The sequence below is a fragment of the Fukomys damarensis genome, unplaced genomic scaffold, assembly GCF_012274545.1.
Source record: "Fukomys damarensis isolate Sample0158 unplaced genomic scaffold, DMR_v1.0_HiC HiC_scaffold_15, whole genome shotgun sequence".
In the NCBI taxonomy this organism is placed as follows: Eukaryota; Metazoa; Chordata; class Mammalia; order Rodentia; family Bathyergidae; genus Fukomys; species Fukomys damarensis.
Window position 1 is genome coordinate 18730250 of NW_022900927.1, and position 16826 is coordinate 18747075.

The 16826-nt window shown below is 46.5% G+C and overlaps 1 protein-coding gene across 1 annotated transcript; it reads left to right on the forward strand.

Moving 5' to 3' along the window:
- Positions 1-4124: 4124 nt before the first annotated feature.
- Positions 4125-14443, forward strand: LOC104865212 (keratin, type II cuticular Hb5). Its single transcript, XM_010628620.1, has 9 exons — positions 4125-4547; positions 7000-7208; positions 8809-8869; positions 9851-9946; positions 10623-10787; positions 11010-11135; positions 13041-13261; positions 13538-13569; positions 14292-14443. The coding sequence occupies exons 1-9, from the start codon at positions 4125-4127 to the stop codon at positions 14441-14443; spliced, it is 1485 nt and encodes a 494-aa protein (XP_010626922.1).
- The last annotated feature ends 2383 nt before the right edge of the window (positions 14444-16826 follow it).

Genomic DNA, 16826 nt, shown 5'->3' on the forward strand with positions numbered 1-16826 from the left:
TGGGTTTGGGGTGGAGCACTGGCTAGGATCCACCTTCAGCCATGCAGCTCTGGTCCACATCGCTGCTCCCTGGGATCTGCATCCACTTATCAATGGTATGGTGGGCCTCTGGCTCCAAGTCACTTTTAACTGTAATATAAAAATTAAAAGATGAAAGTATGAGGACTATGACAAAAAAAGTGTTTGAGATACACAATGTAAAAAGAAGTAAAACTTGATATTAATAACATAAAGTGTTGGAGGGGGAGTAAAAGTTTTTACATGAAATTGAAGTGATCAGCTTGAAATAGCCTTTTGTAGTTAGCAAGGTAAGTCCTACAGGACTACTGTATAGTACAGTGCCTAGCATTAGAAATATAGTATTGGATTCTGAAAAATATTCTCAGAGAGTGGCCCTTATAATAATTATTCTTATCACAAAATAATGATGATGGTGATAATAAAATAAATAAAGAATGTGGGAGGAAATTTTTACTAGTGATGGACAGGCTATGGCACAGATTGTGGTGGTGGTTTTGTGGGTGTATATTTATCTCCAAACTCATCATGTTGCATACTTTAAATAGGCATAGATTTTTGTATGACAATCATATCTCAACAAACAGTGGTTTAAAAAACAAAATGTCAAAATGAATAAAACAAAAAAGATATTTTGCTTTCTGGGTGATGAGAGAGGAGCTCTGAGGTTGGAGGGATGTTGGCCTACTGATTTTGGAACTTGGGAGGAGGGCAGTTTTAGGAATGATAAAGTGGCCAGCTTGATATATGAAAGGCAATTCTAGAGCAGATGGCTTCAGCCAGGGTGATGAGGACATGGGCAGAAAAGTATGACTTTGTGTTGGTCTTCTTGCTTCTGCACTCAGGAATGTGAGACAGATGGTAATTAACCAGATTTGACAATGATGGCAAGAAATTGACATCTAGATAATTTATTTGCAAGGTTGATCCTAATATTTTCTCATTTCCAGCTCACTTTATCCATCCCTACCACGAAGACTTGAATCCCATCAAATTACTTGACTTTGACCAGGCATGATATCAAATCTATGTGATGTTCTGCAGTATGGAGATTCACACAGGCTGGGGGTAGGGGAGAAGCTACAACTACATGACACAACACAGAACAAGGGCAGCTCCCTGTCAGGTTACATCTGAGTTGGACAGTGGAAGACAGTGAATATGTCAAGACTTCCAGGAAAGAGAAGACAAAAAGAGGTTTATAGACCCATGTGTGATACTAAGACTCAATGAAGTTATACATATCTGCGTCTGTCTATCTGTCTATCTATCTTCAATCATAGGTCTATCTGATCATGTATCTGTCAGTCTATGTAGTGTGCTTAGCAGGCACCTAGTACAATGATCAACTCTGAAGGTGTTCAACAACGAAGAGACTGCCTCACTTGCCTCGAAAATGTTGAAAGTCATTTGATTTGACCTTTACCTGTACAGTTGGCATTGGGGAACCAGTGAGGGTAGATAACTTGTACCGGGTTGCACAAGTCAGAAAATCAAGGACAAGCATTTGAGCCATTCATCCTGGGCATCGGCCTGCACTATTGCTTTTTTGGTTGCAGGGATAAATTTAACACACAAGAAAGCATGGAAGCAATGTTGGCTCCTCCCCTTCTCTCACATCCCAAATTCCATCTGTCAAGAAATCCACTCGGCCCTCTCTTTAAGTTCCATCCACACTGGCTACTTCTCATACACTCCAGGGCTTTCTCCCTGGTGGGGCTCTACCCTTGTTCTACCCTTCACTTTGGCCTCACCCTCTTGAAGCAGAATCTGCACCATGGCTACTGGCTCTCTGTGATCTGTGGTGCTCCCTTGTCTCTGTATTTGTTTGAACCTTTGCTCTGAACTCTTCCTCCTTCTTGCGGTGTGAAATACACCAGTCTCCTCTTGTCTCTGGGAACACATCTGGGCCATTGCAGTGGCTCTTTCCTCGGCCCATGTGGATTGTTCTCTCACATCCCAACCTTTGCTGTACTTCACTCTTTCGCCCACCCAGCCAGGTTCCCCATATCCGGTTTCTTTCCTGTTTCCATGAAACTTATCCCCATCTAACATAGCATTTACTCACTTACTAAGTGTACCATTCATCTCTCCCACTAGAATGCAAACCACACAAGTAGGCATCCTTGTCTGTCTTATTACAGACATATCCCAAGCTCACAGGATGGTGCTTAGCATATAAATGGTGCTCAGTAAATACCAGTTCACTGAAAAAGGAAACCAAAAGAGGCCGGCATGATACCAGCCATGCAGAGCATGAGTGTCACGTGCTGGTTTCTGTGCTGCCCCCTTGGTTAGTGTGTCTGTTGTGGAAGAGCTGCTTGTCTTCAGACACACTCAAGCCCTTCCTCACTGCTTACCCAGAGGCAAAGCAGCCATGTGGCCAAAGAATAGATGGCCTGAGCGAGTTGTTTCTTTTTCTCTTCTTATGTATTTTGTTATTAGTACATGTTTGCAGTACATAATAATCACAGTTATCATGGGGAGTTGGTTCATGTACACAACACATCTTAATTCTTTTTTGCTCCCTTCTTCTCCCATCCCTTCATGCTCCCTCTAACTCTTTCCATTTGAAAAAGCTCTATTTCCATTTTTTCTTCAATTCTCTTTTTAAAATGTTTTTTTTCCATTCCTTCCCCCATCCACCTCTTGTTCTCCTACCCATTTGAGAAAGATTTCCCCATTTCATATATATATATATATATATACATACATATATATATATATATATCTTTCATTTTGATCTTTATTAATATTTTGGGTGTATCATATAAGAGAAACCATGTGATACTTAAACTTGTGCATCTGCTTTGTGTCACTCAAGGTACATCTATTTACCTACAAATTCCTCAAGTGTATCATTATGGCAGAGTAATACTCCATTGTGTATAAATACCTCATTTTCTTTATCTATTCATCTGTTGATAGACATAGAGGCCATTTCCAAGGTTTAGTTATTATCAATTGCACTGCTATAAGCATAGGTATACACATATCCTTGTAATATGATGATTTACACTCTTTTGGGAAGAATAATAGGAGAAGAGCTTGCTTGAAGAGCTGCTCTTTATAGAAGTCAATTTATAGGGCACCTCCCTGGCCTATCCCATTGACTTAGTCCACCCTTAGAGCTCTGTCCTACGGACTTGGGGACAAGACCCTCATCTTGATGATGCTCCCTGGGTCCAACCTTGGCCCCAAGCCCTCTGTGTTGGTCTTACAGTCTTCTCATACATGGTGATTCTGTTACCTGTGTCTCCTGTGTGTGTGTGTGTGCTTGTGCATGTGTGAGAGTGAGGACCCTTGCCCTCTCCTATTGTGTTTGACTATTTTCTTGTGTTCCCTGAAAGCCTGTTTCCTAGAGGGGGATTTCAAAGGTTGTTTTTGATTTCTATCTTTATGCACAGAAAGCTTTACCCCAGGGCTGGGGATCTGGGTGGTTTGAACTTTTGCTCCGAACTCAGGGTTGCACTGTGCTCTAGAAAAAGGCAGGCATTTCCTCCATTGTACCCCATTGCCACAGTGTTCTGTGGGCATGGCACAGAAGTGTCCTGTAAGTTGAGGAAGGAGGTGGGACAAGTAGCCCCTCCCCAAGATCCTTGTCTCTGCGAGAGATCTCATACATTGGTAATTTCTCCAGGGAAGAATGTGGGTGAAGGCAGTCCCAGAAAGGCTTTGAAGAGTTCCTTGACATATGCTGGCCTGGGAGCCTGGGACAATGGGACTTGAGTGGGACATAGGATGTCTAGGTCAGCCAATGTGGGATAATGATCCCTGGTCTATTCACAGTGTCAGAGGGAGAGTAGGGGCTTGACAGATATGTCTAGGCCTGTGAGGTTGAAAAATCAGGGGGCAGGTTTATTGTGATGTAGGGTCTCCTTGATATGCCTATTAAAAGAGGCAGGTTTCAGCTCTGTTCTCAGGCTGCCTAGTGGGAAGTTCCCATGCTCATAAATGACATTCATAACTTTCTCCTGCCTTTTATATGGTCAAAATTCCTATCCTCTGCTTGATAAAAGGCAGAAGCAATAACAAGTGTCAGGGAGAGACCTTGTTGTTCTTTAGTCCTCTTCACCTTCCCCGGATCTGTCCTGCACATCAGAGGCATGGCAAGCCACTCCTACCACATCAGCTCCAGTCATGGGGTCAGGAACTTCGGCTCCCGCTCTGCTGTTGTGCCCAAGCCCGGGACTCACAGCAGTGTCAGTGCCATGGCCTACCGCGTGGGCAGTTCTGGGGTGCTGGGCTACAGATACCTTGGGGGCTTTGGCAGCCGGAGCCTGTATGTGGTGGGGTCACCTCGGATGGCAGTGAGCTGCAGACGGCCCCTACACGGTGGCGACAGCTTTGGCTACCGGGCAGTTGGCCTGTGCGGGCCCAGTCCTCCCTGTATCTCCACTGTGAGAGTCAACGAGAGCCTCCTCACACCCCTCAACGTGGACATTGATCCCAATGTGCAGTGTGTGAAGCAGCAAGAGAAGGAGCAGATCAAGTGCCTCAATAACAAATTTGCTGCCTTCATCAACAAGGTGGGTGTCCTGGATCACACTGTTTCTGAACAAGGTCGGTCTGTGTGCTATTTCCTGGGAGTGTGGCTTAGGAAGGGGCAAGGGACTTGGAACCTGATGATGGGTAGGAGGGTGTGGGTGTGGGGCACAGCTGTCTCAAGGAGATGATGCTGCCATCCCCGGCAAGGAGGTAGGCACCAAGGGGGATAGGACCAAAAGGGATCAGAGGCTCCTTTCCTTTTCCTTCTTGGTGAGGACATTACAGCAAGGCTATGAATTCTCAGGGCTTCTGCTGAGGCACCTTCCACCCCTGAACACTCAGATTAAAGGCAATGAATTGAGAAATGTAGAGGCTGGCCCACGAGGAGCCTGCTGATTTGCACTTTTCAGTTGTGTAGATACTGCTGATTTCCTTTGACCTAATGATGCCCCTCTAAGTGCTCACAGTCTTCCGAGGAGATCTGCCTCTGAAGCCCAAGTGAGGAAAGGCTCATCTTTCAGGCCCTCTGGTGTGATGTCCAGGTCCAGGGACTTTGTAGGAAGGCATGGGCAGGGTGATGGTGAGGGGAGCTCTGCTCTCTGACCAACACCATTTTCAGCAGAGGTGCTACCCTTTGCTATCCTCAGTACGCTAAAGCCACTCTTCCCTTGCATTGGCACAGTGAGGCTGCCCGTGGGGCTAGGCAAGGTTGTCCATTGCATAGGATACACACCCAGAGTCAGGGAAGTTGAAACCCAGCCCATGACTGGCTTGTGGGCTGTGTGCTTTGGCAGGAGGCTGCGTCTGTGCAGTGAGGTCCTTGATATGAAGACACTAAGGGATCTTTGCACGTGGCCTTTTGGGCATCACCCAAGGCTGCTGCTGTTCTTTCTCTGTTGAGAGGAGTCAGTTCCCGGTCTGGGAAGAGTCACATTGCTGCACCAGGCTGACTTTGCCACCTCCATGTACACAGTTCTCCCTTTGGGCTCCAAACTGCATTGAGTTCCAAGCTGCAAACTTCACAGATATGGTGGATTAATCCCACAGGAAGCAAGCTCAGGGCTGCCCCAGGCCCGTGGCCTGTGTGTTAAATTCCAAGGCAGCTGCCTTTTGGATAACTAGGATTTTGTTATCTTTCCCACAGGCGTATTCAATTGAGAGTTCTCTGTATGAGGCTTGTATTCTCAGGAGGTTAGGCCTGAGGGTGAATCACCTAGGTTAGAGCTGGCACTGGAAAACAGTTTGGGGCCCGGCAGGTCATATGAGTGAAGCCACATGGAAAGGCAGACCTACCTACTCCTCGACATTAGCCTCAGGGTTTGCACTGTTAGCACTTCTGATTTGTCAAAAAGGTCAGAGATCCAGATTCTTGAGTTAAATCACTTAATCACTAAATGTTGGTAACTAATTAGGTTTCTACAAAACAGTGTGTAGGCCTTGGCTGCTGGCCTGATAGGTATGAGCAGCTGATAGTGATGAATTCCTATGGCCTTGATTTACAGTGAGAATGCTCAGAAGGAAGGAGGCTAAGTGGCCTGGGGGGTGGTAGAGTTAGGGAGCTGGGGTCTCCTAATTCCTGGCACAGGGAACCCCACCTGGGCTCCAGTATCCCAGGATCTGAGTGAGAGTCATAGTAGGTATATTTTTTAATTGCAATTCTTAATTGCTCTGCACACGTTAGCAACTTAAAGGAACACACATTTACCTTCTTGTGAGGCTGACAGCTATGTCGGGGCAGGGCTGCATGTCCTTTTGGAAGTGGCAGGGGAGAATCTGTTTCCAGAGGCATTCAAGCTTTTTATAGACTTGAGTTCTAAGAGGTGGTAGGGCTTGGGTCTCTGCTCCTTGATGGCTGGCTACCGTGGGTTGTTCCCAGCTGCTAACTTCCCAGTCCTTGGCAAGTGGCCCCTTCTTCCTCTTTCTTCAAAGCCAGTAATGGTGAATGGACTCCTTTTCATGTGTCAAATTTTATCCTGCCTCCAGATGAGCATCTCGCTCATTCTTGTGCCTTTCTCTTCCACCTTGAGGGTGGTCCTGTGGTACCTTTTGCCCTCTTGGATAATCCAGGAAAATCTCTCATGTTCAGGTCCATAACCTTAATTCCAGCAGGAAGACCCCTTTTCAAGGTGCCTGTGCAGTGTAACATAGTCACAAGTACCCCGCAAATAGGGCATGGGTATCAGTGAAGACTCATTGTTTGGCCTATCACATGTGGTCTGCAGGGTGACGTGGTATTTCATTCTGTGCGGCGAATGGATGGCTGTAAGTTGTGTGTTCTTTCTAGTGGTTGAGGATGGGTGGAGGCAAGTTACTTGGGGGACGATTATGATCAGCACTTTCAGATTTTGCCAATGGTTTGGCCTCTTTGGGAAGGTCACAGGTGGCTGCAGGACAGGGACCATCCCAAAGGCAGATAGAGGCTGGCAGTGGGGGAGGATTCCGTACCCTCCCTAGACTTCCCCCTGAGTCTCTTTCCTTCATCTTGACCGGCAGGTGCGCTTCCTGGAGCAGCAGAACAAGCTGTTGGAGACTAAGTGGCAATTCTACCAGAACCGCAAGTGCTGCCAGGGCAACCTGGAGGGGCTGTTCCAGGGCTACATCCAGACGCTGAGGCGGGAGAATGAATACGTGGAGGTTGATGTCCCGAGGCTGGCCTTGGAGCTCAACCACGTGCAGGAGCCACTGGAGGGCTTCAAGAAGAAGTGAGCCGGACAGGGGGCGGAGAGTTATTGGGAAGGGAGTGGGTTTTAGATGAGGAAGTACAACTGTCCTGGAGGCAGGACTGCATACGGTCAAGGTCACCCTCATACCTATCAGCTGGCTCTGCTTTATCAGCCTACTCTGTCTCGTCTCAGCTGCTGGCCTTCATAGCCCCTTCCTGAAGACCAGGGTAAGAACTGGAGAGAAGACTACCCATCTGGGAGGAAAGAAATACACTCTCCAGGACACAGACTGTCACAGAGATGGAGAGAGAACAAATGAAACAGGCAGACAAAGCTGGGAGGCCTGGAGAGCAGGCCCAAGATCAGCCAGCTGACCTGGGTAGACAGGTGGAGGCCCTAGAAGAGATTTTTTTTCATTGAGTTTATTGGTATTTTAGGTACACAGCACAGTTACATCATTGGGATCTTGTACCTTTACATGACAGGTCTTGGTTCTCATTTTTTCCCCATATCCCTGCCCTCCTTTCACCCCCTTCCCTATTTATAAAGACTTTATTTCCATTTTCCCTTTTTCTCATATTTCTTCTCTTCCCTTTTTCCCTTTCCCCTGCCCTTCTCACTTCCCCTATACCTTTAGCCCTTTTCTTCCTATTTCACATTGTCAGTTATACAATTTGAATTGGAAGAGATTTTTTGAAAGCAGTCTGGCAGATGCCATTCAAAGTACTCAAGGACCTTAGGTTGTTCCTTCTTTTACTCTGCATGTAAACCATCAAGCTTTTCTTATGAGAGGCTCCACAATTAAACACAATGTAAATCTTTTAGCTTGGTTGCTTATCCATGATGTAATCTAAACTCACTGGGTCATTATTAATTTGCTTCTTTATATCTTGCAACATACGGGCAGAATGAAAAGTGATTTTGACATTCATTGGTCCTGGTCATTCTAACCTTTGCCTACTTCAGAGTTCTGCTCTTGAAAGATCAGGTTTTGCCATCCAGGTGGACACAGCAGGGGTATTTTCTTCCCTTGGGGTGAAGCAATGCAGATACTCCTCAGAGGGCAGTTGTCCTGTCCACTTCCCACTCTTGGTATGTGAGAGGTGGCAATTACAGAACTGAGAGTTTATTACAGCTGGAATTTCCCTGTAATTAAAAAATTGTACACAGCACTCTATGGGAACTCTTCATTCCTCGCTGGCTGCTTCAGGGAGGAGGTCCCACTGGCTTGGGGAAGCGGGTGAGGCCAATGGAGGATCATGAGTGGCTTCCAGGAATTCAAGTCCTGGGATATAGGGCCAGGGGGAACAGACCTGATAGGGGGTGGCTTTAGAGAGCTTCATATTTTGCTCAGTTTTAGGGCTGAAAGGCTCTGGGTAATATATATCTGCCTTTCACTCACCCACAAATATTTAGCTTATGCATCACCACATAGCAGATGATTTAAGCCATGATGCATCATGGCTTTACAATGACTTCAGTCCAAGATGGGACCAGAGTCCAGTGGCCTTGTATTAGTTCTTTCTGGCTGGGAAACAGAAGTGCAGAGAGGTCAAAACTCTTCTCCAAAGGCATACAGAAAGATAGTGGAAAGCCAGACCTCCAGCTGGCCAGCCTTTCTCCTGTCCCCTCTGCTCAGGTATGAAGAGGAGCTGGCCCTCAGAGTCACAGCTGAGAATGAATTTGTGCTGCTGAAAAAGGTGAGTAACTCCTGACACACAGGGAAGAATGAGACCTTGAACACTGGCTACTCTGATACTGGTGTCTGGTCACTTTCCTGTAAGTCCAGTTGGTGGTGGCAAGGATTTAAACTCCTTGGTGATGACAAGATGCCATCTTGGCTACCATGCAACAACTCAGACTGTGTTGATGAGGGCTCTGGAAGGAAAAATACCTCCTGGTGCAATGGTGTTGGGCTTCTTCTAAGCAACCTGATTAGCTGAGATGTGCTCTATGAAATCTGTTCCGCTTTCATGTGGACACAGCTCCTCCCACCTCTCTAGATAGGGGTGGGGCTGGGAGCAGGGTGGTTTGGTGGTGGCTGGTCCTTCTTAGCTTGCTGAGATTTTTAAGTCTGTGTTGATTTAGTAGCAATGATTGTCATTCAGTGCCATTAGAGATGATGAAAACACCAGAGGGAAAAAAGCTGCTTGTGGAATTTCCCTTTATTTCAAATTGATGAGTGAAAGTATATACATGTGTTCTTTAGCAAATAGTGCATTTGTCAGCCTCTCTAGTTGTAAGTTATGGTGGAGTTGAAGGAGGGCTGGTGACAGATCTGCCAGTACAGGTGTCACCTGGGTCTCAGGCAGAAGAGTCAGTATGCTCTCGCTCTATGGCAGCTTGGCTGAGATGAAGCAGCCTAACATTCTGGGCTCTGATACAGGGCTTTCTGTTCAGCAAGGTCTTGAGAACTGGAGGGGATGAACTTCTCCCCACTTTCCTTCCCCTTGTGGTCAATTCTACTGCCTGATATTCATGGCACAGGGAGGACCTTCAGGAACAAATAGCAAAGAGGGCCCTGAGGGGATGATGAAGAGTCCAGGTCACACTTGTGAGTCCTGTGAGTGCACACAGAGGAGTGAGGTGGGCCAGAGGCTGACAGGCCGTAGGCAGGAGATGGCCTCAGGGCACGGGGAGTGTGTGTGCCCACCCCACCCTCTCTGGTCTGTCTGCCCTAGGACATAGACAGTTCTTATCTGCGCAAGTCAGACCTAGAAGCCAATGTGCAGCTGCTGACCAGGGAGATCACCTTCCGGCGGGCTCTCTATGAGGAGGTAAGAGGAGGAGGAAGAGGGCGAGGTGGGGAAGGGCTCTCTTGAGTTGTGGCCTGTCTTGCTTCCTGGGTTCGTGGCCTGTCCTGCCTGGTTGGGCATTGCTTACCCTCCTAGGTCCTGAACATCTTTCCTTGTACAACCAAAGGGGATTCTTGTTTGGATTCAGGCCTCCTTTTCAAATGGGAGTGGGTGAGGCCTGTCTTTTGAGATGATTAGAAAGACTGTGGTTCATCCTTTGTCCACCCTGCAGGACATGACGTGAAGATTTGATGACTCATTTATTAATTTGGGCAGTATAAATACTCAATTAGATAACCCAGGAGTTTAACTCTGGTTGTTCTCTGGTGGATTGTATTTGTACAGATGGCTACAGCTGATCTGGTAGTTCAGGCCCTGAGCTGGAGTAATCCAGGTGATCTGCATACACCTAAATCTATTTTTGCTGGTGCTGACCCAGGCACTAGTAGAATTATCGTTTATGCACTGCACACAGGCTCTTGGCCCAAATTCCAGCCTTTTCCTTTAAAAGCTATACTTTTACAGTTTACTGATTGCTGGTCACTTTCTAATTTCTTTTCGAAGGTTCCCGAATTGGAACTGAGCTGTTTTGAGGATTACCTAGGAGATGGGATGGGAGCGGGGTGCATTGCTGAGGGCTGTGTGTTGTCTCCTACAGGAGATCTGCATCCTTCAGTCTCAAATCTCTGAAACCTCAGTGATGGTGAAGATGGACAACAGCCAGGAGCTCAACATGGACATGGTTGTGGCCGAGATCAAGGCTCAGTATGACGATATCGCCAGCCGAAGCAGGGCTGAGGCTGAGGGCTGGTATCAGACCAAGGTAAACTGGCTGGGCTCCCTGCTGAACAGGCAGTTGGCTGTACTCCTGGTGCTCCCCCAGGAATGTGTGCTCATGCAACCCAGACTGGCTGTGACTGAGGTCCTGGGCAGAGGTCCTGGAGGTGGGACTGCGGCAGACTGGGCCGGCTGGTCGGTCTCTCCGTGGTGACATTGCACTATGTCCTTCAGCCACTATGTCTGTGTGTTATCTCTCAACCGGCAGTGCCAGGAGATGAAGGCTACAGTGATCCAGCAGGGCGAGAACCTCTGCAAAACCAAGGATGAGCTGAACAAGCTGAACCGCTTGATCCAGAGGCTCACAGCCAAGGTGGAGAATGCTAAGCAGCAGGTTAGGGGCACCAAGACTCTATCGGGGACCTGTGTTTCTCATCTGGTTCTGCTTTGCTCCTATCTTTAGGGGCTGCCGCTATCTTTAGAGTGGCTTTTATTTTCACTGTGCCAGAGAATTTGCCCTTTGTCTTCTTCCTGCACTTGCTAGTATCATATTTTCCAGTTCTTGTGAATCTGGTAGATGGAAAACTGGAATCTAATTGTTAACTTTTCATTCTTCTGTGTGACATGGAACTTCTCACACTCATATAAGTCATCTGTATTCTAAGAATTGCCTGTTCACATCAACTGCCCATTTTCTAGTGGGATTCCTATCATTTTGTTGTCGTTTTGGTAGTACTGGGGATTGAACCCTTTTGCACTGAGCTGTATCCCCAGATCTTTTTACATTTTTTAAAACTTTTGATACAGGGTTTCACTAAGTTGTCACATTATCCAGGGTGGGCTCCAACTGGCCATCTTCCTGCCTCCCAGAATGCTGAGATTACAGGCATGAGCCACCATGCCTGGCTTTATCTTTTTTGATGACTTGCAGCACTGCCTCATCCATTCTATCTGGATTATAGTCCGTGGTCAGTCATACTATTGCAATTAATTGACCTTCTCTCAATCTGTTGCTTCTTCCCTTTGAAGGTTTATGGTTATAAAGTCTTGAGATAATAGAGATATCCTCCCATACCTTTGTTCATGTACATACCTGACTCATTTTCCATCCTCTCCTTTCTGTGTGGCTGTTGGATACAAGAGATATCATAAGTAACTTGTCGCTGGTAATAGCTAAGTTAGAGAAATGTGGGAATGGGTGTGTTTGTTACTTTTCTCTCATTGCTGAGACAAAATACTTGACACCCCAAGTGAAAGGAGGAAAGGTTTATTTGGCTTACAGTTTGAAGAGGTTTCAGTCCACAATTGGCTGGCTCCAAGGCAGGGTGGCAGAGGGGCAACAGTTCATGGCAGACAGACTGCAGGAAAGTAGCAAGGTGCCTTAACAGTGTCTTTCTGCCTCCTCTATCTTATTCAGACTACTCAGGGCTAGTAGCATGCATGTCCTTAATCCTAGTGCCTTTGGGCCTAGCCCCACCGTGAATCAGTCACACACGGTGGATTCACCCACCTCCAAGGTGGTCGTGTGAGGATTTGGGGGGACATCTAGATGTACGCCTCAAACAAGGGGTTACTTTATGGAACTGCAACTAGAAAAGATTTGAAGTGCTGCCCATCCTAATCTGGCTCTTGCTCATTTGCATTCCAGAGTGCTAACAGGAGCAGCAGGATGCCAGTGCACTGGGAGTTTATCTCTCAGTCTGCTGAGCTCAGTGGGTCAAAGAATGAGACATGTGTGTGTGTGTGTGTGTGTGTGTGTGTATGTGTGTATGTGGGGCATGGGGTGGATGAAGCCCTGTATGGAGGTCTTAGAAAACTTGTAACTACTTAATTGGGCTGCCTAGGGCAAGTTGCATCTTCTCTGAGTTTCAATTTCTTCATCTGCTTGGTGGGAATAATAATTCCTGTTCTGACAAGCCTGTAGAGTAACTTTGAAGGTCAAATAAAATAATACCTGTGAAAGTGCCTTGTAAATGAGCTGGACATATGGCAATAGCACTAATTATTATTTGTGCTGCTCCTGTGTTAACATTTCCTCCCTCTAATGGCCCACTTGTAAAACTCAAGTGAATTTTACAGTAAAGTGTTACAAAAATGAAAGAAAAATAGCTCCAAATGAGCTATTACTTACCCATCTAGTTCATCTTCCACTGATAAATTTCCCTTAAAAAACATCAAGTTCAAAAACTGACCATTTTAAATAGAGGAAAAATTGATGATCAAGACAACTGGAGACCCACCAGCAACCCTCACAGGCCAAACCCTTTCCAAACTCCTTCCCTCCTCTTCTACCCCACAGCGCTGTAAGCTGGAGGCTTCTATAGTTGACGCAGAGCAGCAGGGTGAGAGGGCCCTCAACGACGCCCACTGCAAGCTGGCAGGGCTGGAGGAGGTCCTGCAGAAGGCCAAGCAGGACATGGCCTGCCTGCTCAAGGAATACCAGGAGGTCATGAACTCCAAGCTGGGCCTGGATGTGGAGATTGCCACCTATAACAAACTGCTGGAGGGCGAGGAGAGCCGGTGAGGACAGGGGCTCTTTACACCCCCACTCAGGGCTGGAGGAGCCCCATTGAACTATAATCCTCCAGACAGAGAATATTCAAACTGGGATCAGTTCAAACTGATCGTGGAATTCAACCATCCTCCCCCATTTCACAGATAAAGGAACTGAGTTTAGAGAGGGGAATGAGTTTGCATAATAAGATAGCCAATTGATAGCAAGCTAAAAAGGCATCAATGTGGTGCAAAAGCAGAGGAACTTGGCTCTGATGTCTCCCTCCCTCTCCCACTCTGCAGGTTGTGTGATGGCATGGGCTCTGTCAACATCAGTAAGTTGGGCATGTGTGGGCGTGGCTCTTGGGTATCAGTAGTGTGAACATCAAACTGGGGACCAAACCTCTGTCTATGGGCACTGGGTGAAGCAGACCAGAGCTGGAGCCTCTGAGAAATAAACAAATTAATGACCCAAGATATTTGGTCTCTAGGTAGACCTACTTGGAGTATCCTTGAACCCTGACAAATCCTTGAATGTGGCAAATTCTGGCACCCTAAATAGTTCTGCAAAATAGGCTAAACCTTTCTCTTACACACAGAATGCTACTCTTGTGGCCCCATGTTTTAATAAGTAATACTAGATTTATATTCTGATCACTTGGGGCCTCTGATCAGCTAGCAACTCCTAATGTTTGGAATTCTACTGTACACAAGTGTCTAGGGCAGATGTCTGCTTCTGACCATCCATTCCCCTCAGCTTTCCAGCAACTATATTTCCAGTTGATTCTTCTAGTGTGAGCCATCCAGTTTTGCCCAAATATTGCATGAACATATTTCAACACTAGTTCTGTCCAAGTAGAGTGAGGTGCTCAATATGCTAGCCATGTTCCTTCAAAGAGCAGATGACAATGAGCTTAGGAGTTTGTCTGCAGTTTTACAAGTCTCATGTTGCTGGTCCCTCCAAAAATGAGGATAAATAATCATTTGTATAAGAAGACCCTGGATCATATCATGTCTGGGATAGAAGAGACTTCTGACCTGGTGTCTCTTTCCACAGGTGTGAGCCATTCACAAGGTGGCGTGATCGGCACGAATCTTGGTTCCACTGTCTTGCGGGGTGTGGAGTGTGTTGCCACCAGCAACAGTGTCCTGTGCTCCCCCTCTGCCGTGGGGTCCTGCTCCAGTGCAAGGTCTTTGCGGTTTGCCTAGATGACAGACAGGACTCTGGACCCTTGGATCTGCTGGGGGCCGTGGAGGGGTGGGCAGGGGAAAGATTTCTCTTGTGGCCCAAAAGCTAGTTTATTCATTCATCATAGAAGTAACTCCAGTTTCCTTTTTCCTGGAGTTATGATTTACTCTTTGAGTGTAATCCCTAAGTTTGGCAGGGAGCTAGGTAGAGAGGTATGTGCAGCATGGGGAGCATCTTTGGGGGTTTGCTCTTGGATGAGAGGAGTTCTTGGTGCTGCCTCAGCATTGAGGGGACAACAGACAGTAGGGCTAGGGAAGCATTTTGCTTGATCTGAGAGACTGGATATTCCTGAAGTTCCCCAGCTATTTTATATGGCAGAAAGGAAAGATTGGTTGAGGTTAATCATATGAGTCCATTCTATTGGTTGCTTGGAATTGTATAGAATTCTCATGATTCCCACAGGGTTCCTCCTTCTTTCTTTTGTTGTATTTGGTTGAACATTGATGGTAAAAGGCTTTTTCCTCCTGAGTACCTTTATTACTTTCCTCACTCACTCAGAGTCCTGCTTGTCTGGTGCTTGTCAGAGTGTGTCCCATGGATGGCCACGTCCATCTGGATCCCTCAGGGCACACTTGTTAAATGTGTGGATTCTGGGCTCCATCTAGAACATTAATCAACAGCTCTAGGGATGAGCCCAGGAATATGCATTTTAGCAGGCATCTGGGAAACTGCTATATAAGCCAAGGTGTGAGGACCACAGGTTCTGGTGGGTAGAGGGAAGAGGGAAGAGGAGGGTCAAATAATTTGGTAACAGAGGTGACTTTCACCTTCTTCTGGTGGGTAGAGGGAAGAGGGAAGAGGAGGGTCAAATAATTTGGTAACAGAGGTGACTTTCTCTCTGATTCTCACAGGATCAGAGTAGTTAGCCCTTTGGCATCCTTCCTTTGATTCTTCTGAAAAGTCAGGGCCATAGCCTGGTTTCCACACATGCTAGTGTGGGGTGTGGCAAAGGCCAGAAAGAGGAGGAAAAGGGAGCCTGCATTCATTAAGTACCTGCTAAGTGTTGAGCATATAATATACATACTTCATTCATTTTTCAAAGCACCAGCATTATCATCCCTTCTTACAGATAAGAAAATTAAGGCTAAAAGATGTGACTTTACTAAGGTCACACAGCTGGTCTCAGATCCAAACTCAGGTCCAGGTATGCCCATGTTCACATACCTCTACCCTACGTTCCCTGATTGCTCCTTCAAGCTCAGTGCTCTGCTCAGCAGATGCTCCTGGATGAGGCATTCTACCCAGCCCTACTCTACTAGTTTTCAACAATTCAGAAATAAGAGATGGGAGGTGATATAGCGACCTCCTGGGAACATTTGTAGAAATATTTCTCCGTGGTCCGTGCTCTCCACAAATCTTGCACAGATCATATGATTGGGTGGTTCGGACAGGCCTTTTCTGTAAGGACCCAGACCTCTGATTGGAGGCCATTTTCCTGGTGGCCTGGACGGAGACAGTGGCTAGGTGAAGTCTACATCTAGCCCATTCCTGACTGACAATCCTTGGGAAGTTCCACCTGGGAGGCGGCTCAGAGTCTCCTTTGGGGCTGGGTGTCCACCCTAGATGTGATAAGATGGAGAAAGGGATTTTCTTTCTCTTCTTGGTTCAGAAGAACTCTACTTCTCCCACCTTATTTTATTTAGAACATTTTAGAAATAAAATAAAATAAAAAGACTTGGCTGGGTATAAGAAGATCTTGCCATAAGAATATATATTTGATTTCAAAACAGAGAGAAGCCTTCGAACAGTTCTCCCTGACAAAATGCAGTCCTTCTGACACCTTCAGATTGAATCCTCAGGAGCCTCATTGGTCAGGATACTGGTTATAGGGAAGTTCGTGTTTTCCCTTGAAGATTCAAATTAAGTCTGCCTAGATGAACTGACAATACAAATTTACAGGAGAAAAAGCATAAAATGTATTAATGTGCAAATGTGCATACACAAGGCATGAGACCCAAAGAAATGACCAGGTGGCTAATAGCATTTTAAGATACAGAAAGACAAAGGGGCTTGAGGGAAGTGGCAACAAATTATAGGAAGGTTAAGGGAAGAAATATACTTCAAACAAGTTGTCTTCCTATGCAGACAAAAGCAGTAATCTTTCAGAGTGGTTTTCAGAAGAAGAGATGAAAAGTCTGTTTGGGTGTTCGTGACCTTTAATTTTCTTCCTCCTCCTCCTGATCTTCCTCTTCTTCCCCTCCCTGTCCCCTTCTCCCCCTCTTCCCCTCCCCTACCCCCTCCTCCTTCTCTTTCTCCTTCTCCTTCTTCTCTAGTAGTAGGCAGGTGCTGTGCTGCAGAACTAAGTCCTCGGCCCTTTGTTCTTCCTCCTCCCTCTCCTCCTCC

What these genes read in the sequence shown, in the direction of transcription:
- LOC104865212 (XM_010628620.1), top strand. Translation starts at nt 4,125, where the DNA reads ATGGCAAGCCACTCCTACCACATCAGCTCCAGTCATGGGGTCAGGAAC. An exon ending in CTGGAGGGCTTCAAGAAGAA is followed by an intron (nt 7,209 to 8,808) that starts GTGAGCCGGACA and finishes CCCTCTGCTCAG; the next exon opens with GTATGAAGAGGAGCTGGCCC. An exon ending in CTGGAGGGCGAGGAGAGCCG is followed by an intron (nt 13,262 to 13,537) that starts GTGAGGACAGGG and finishes CCCACTCTGCAG; the next exon opens with GTTGTGTGATGGCATGGGCT.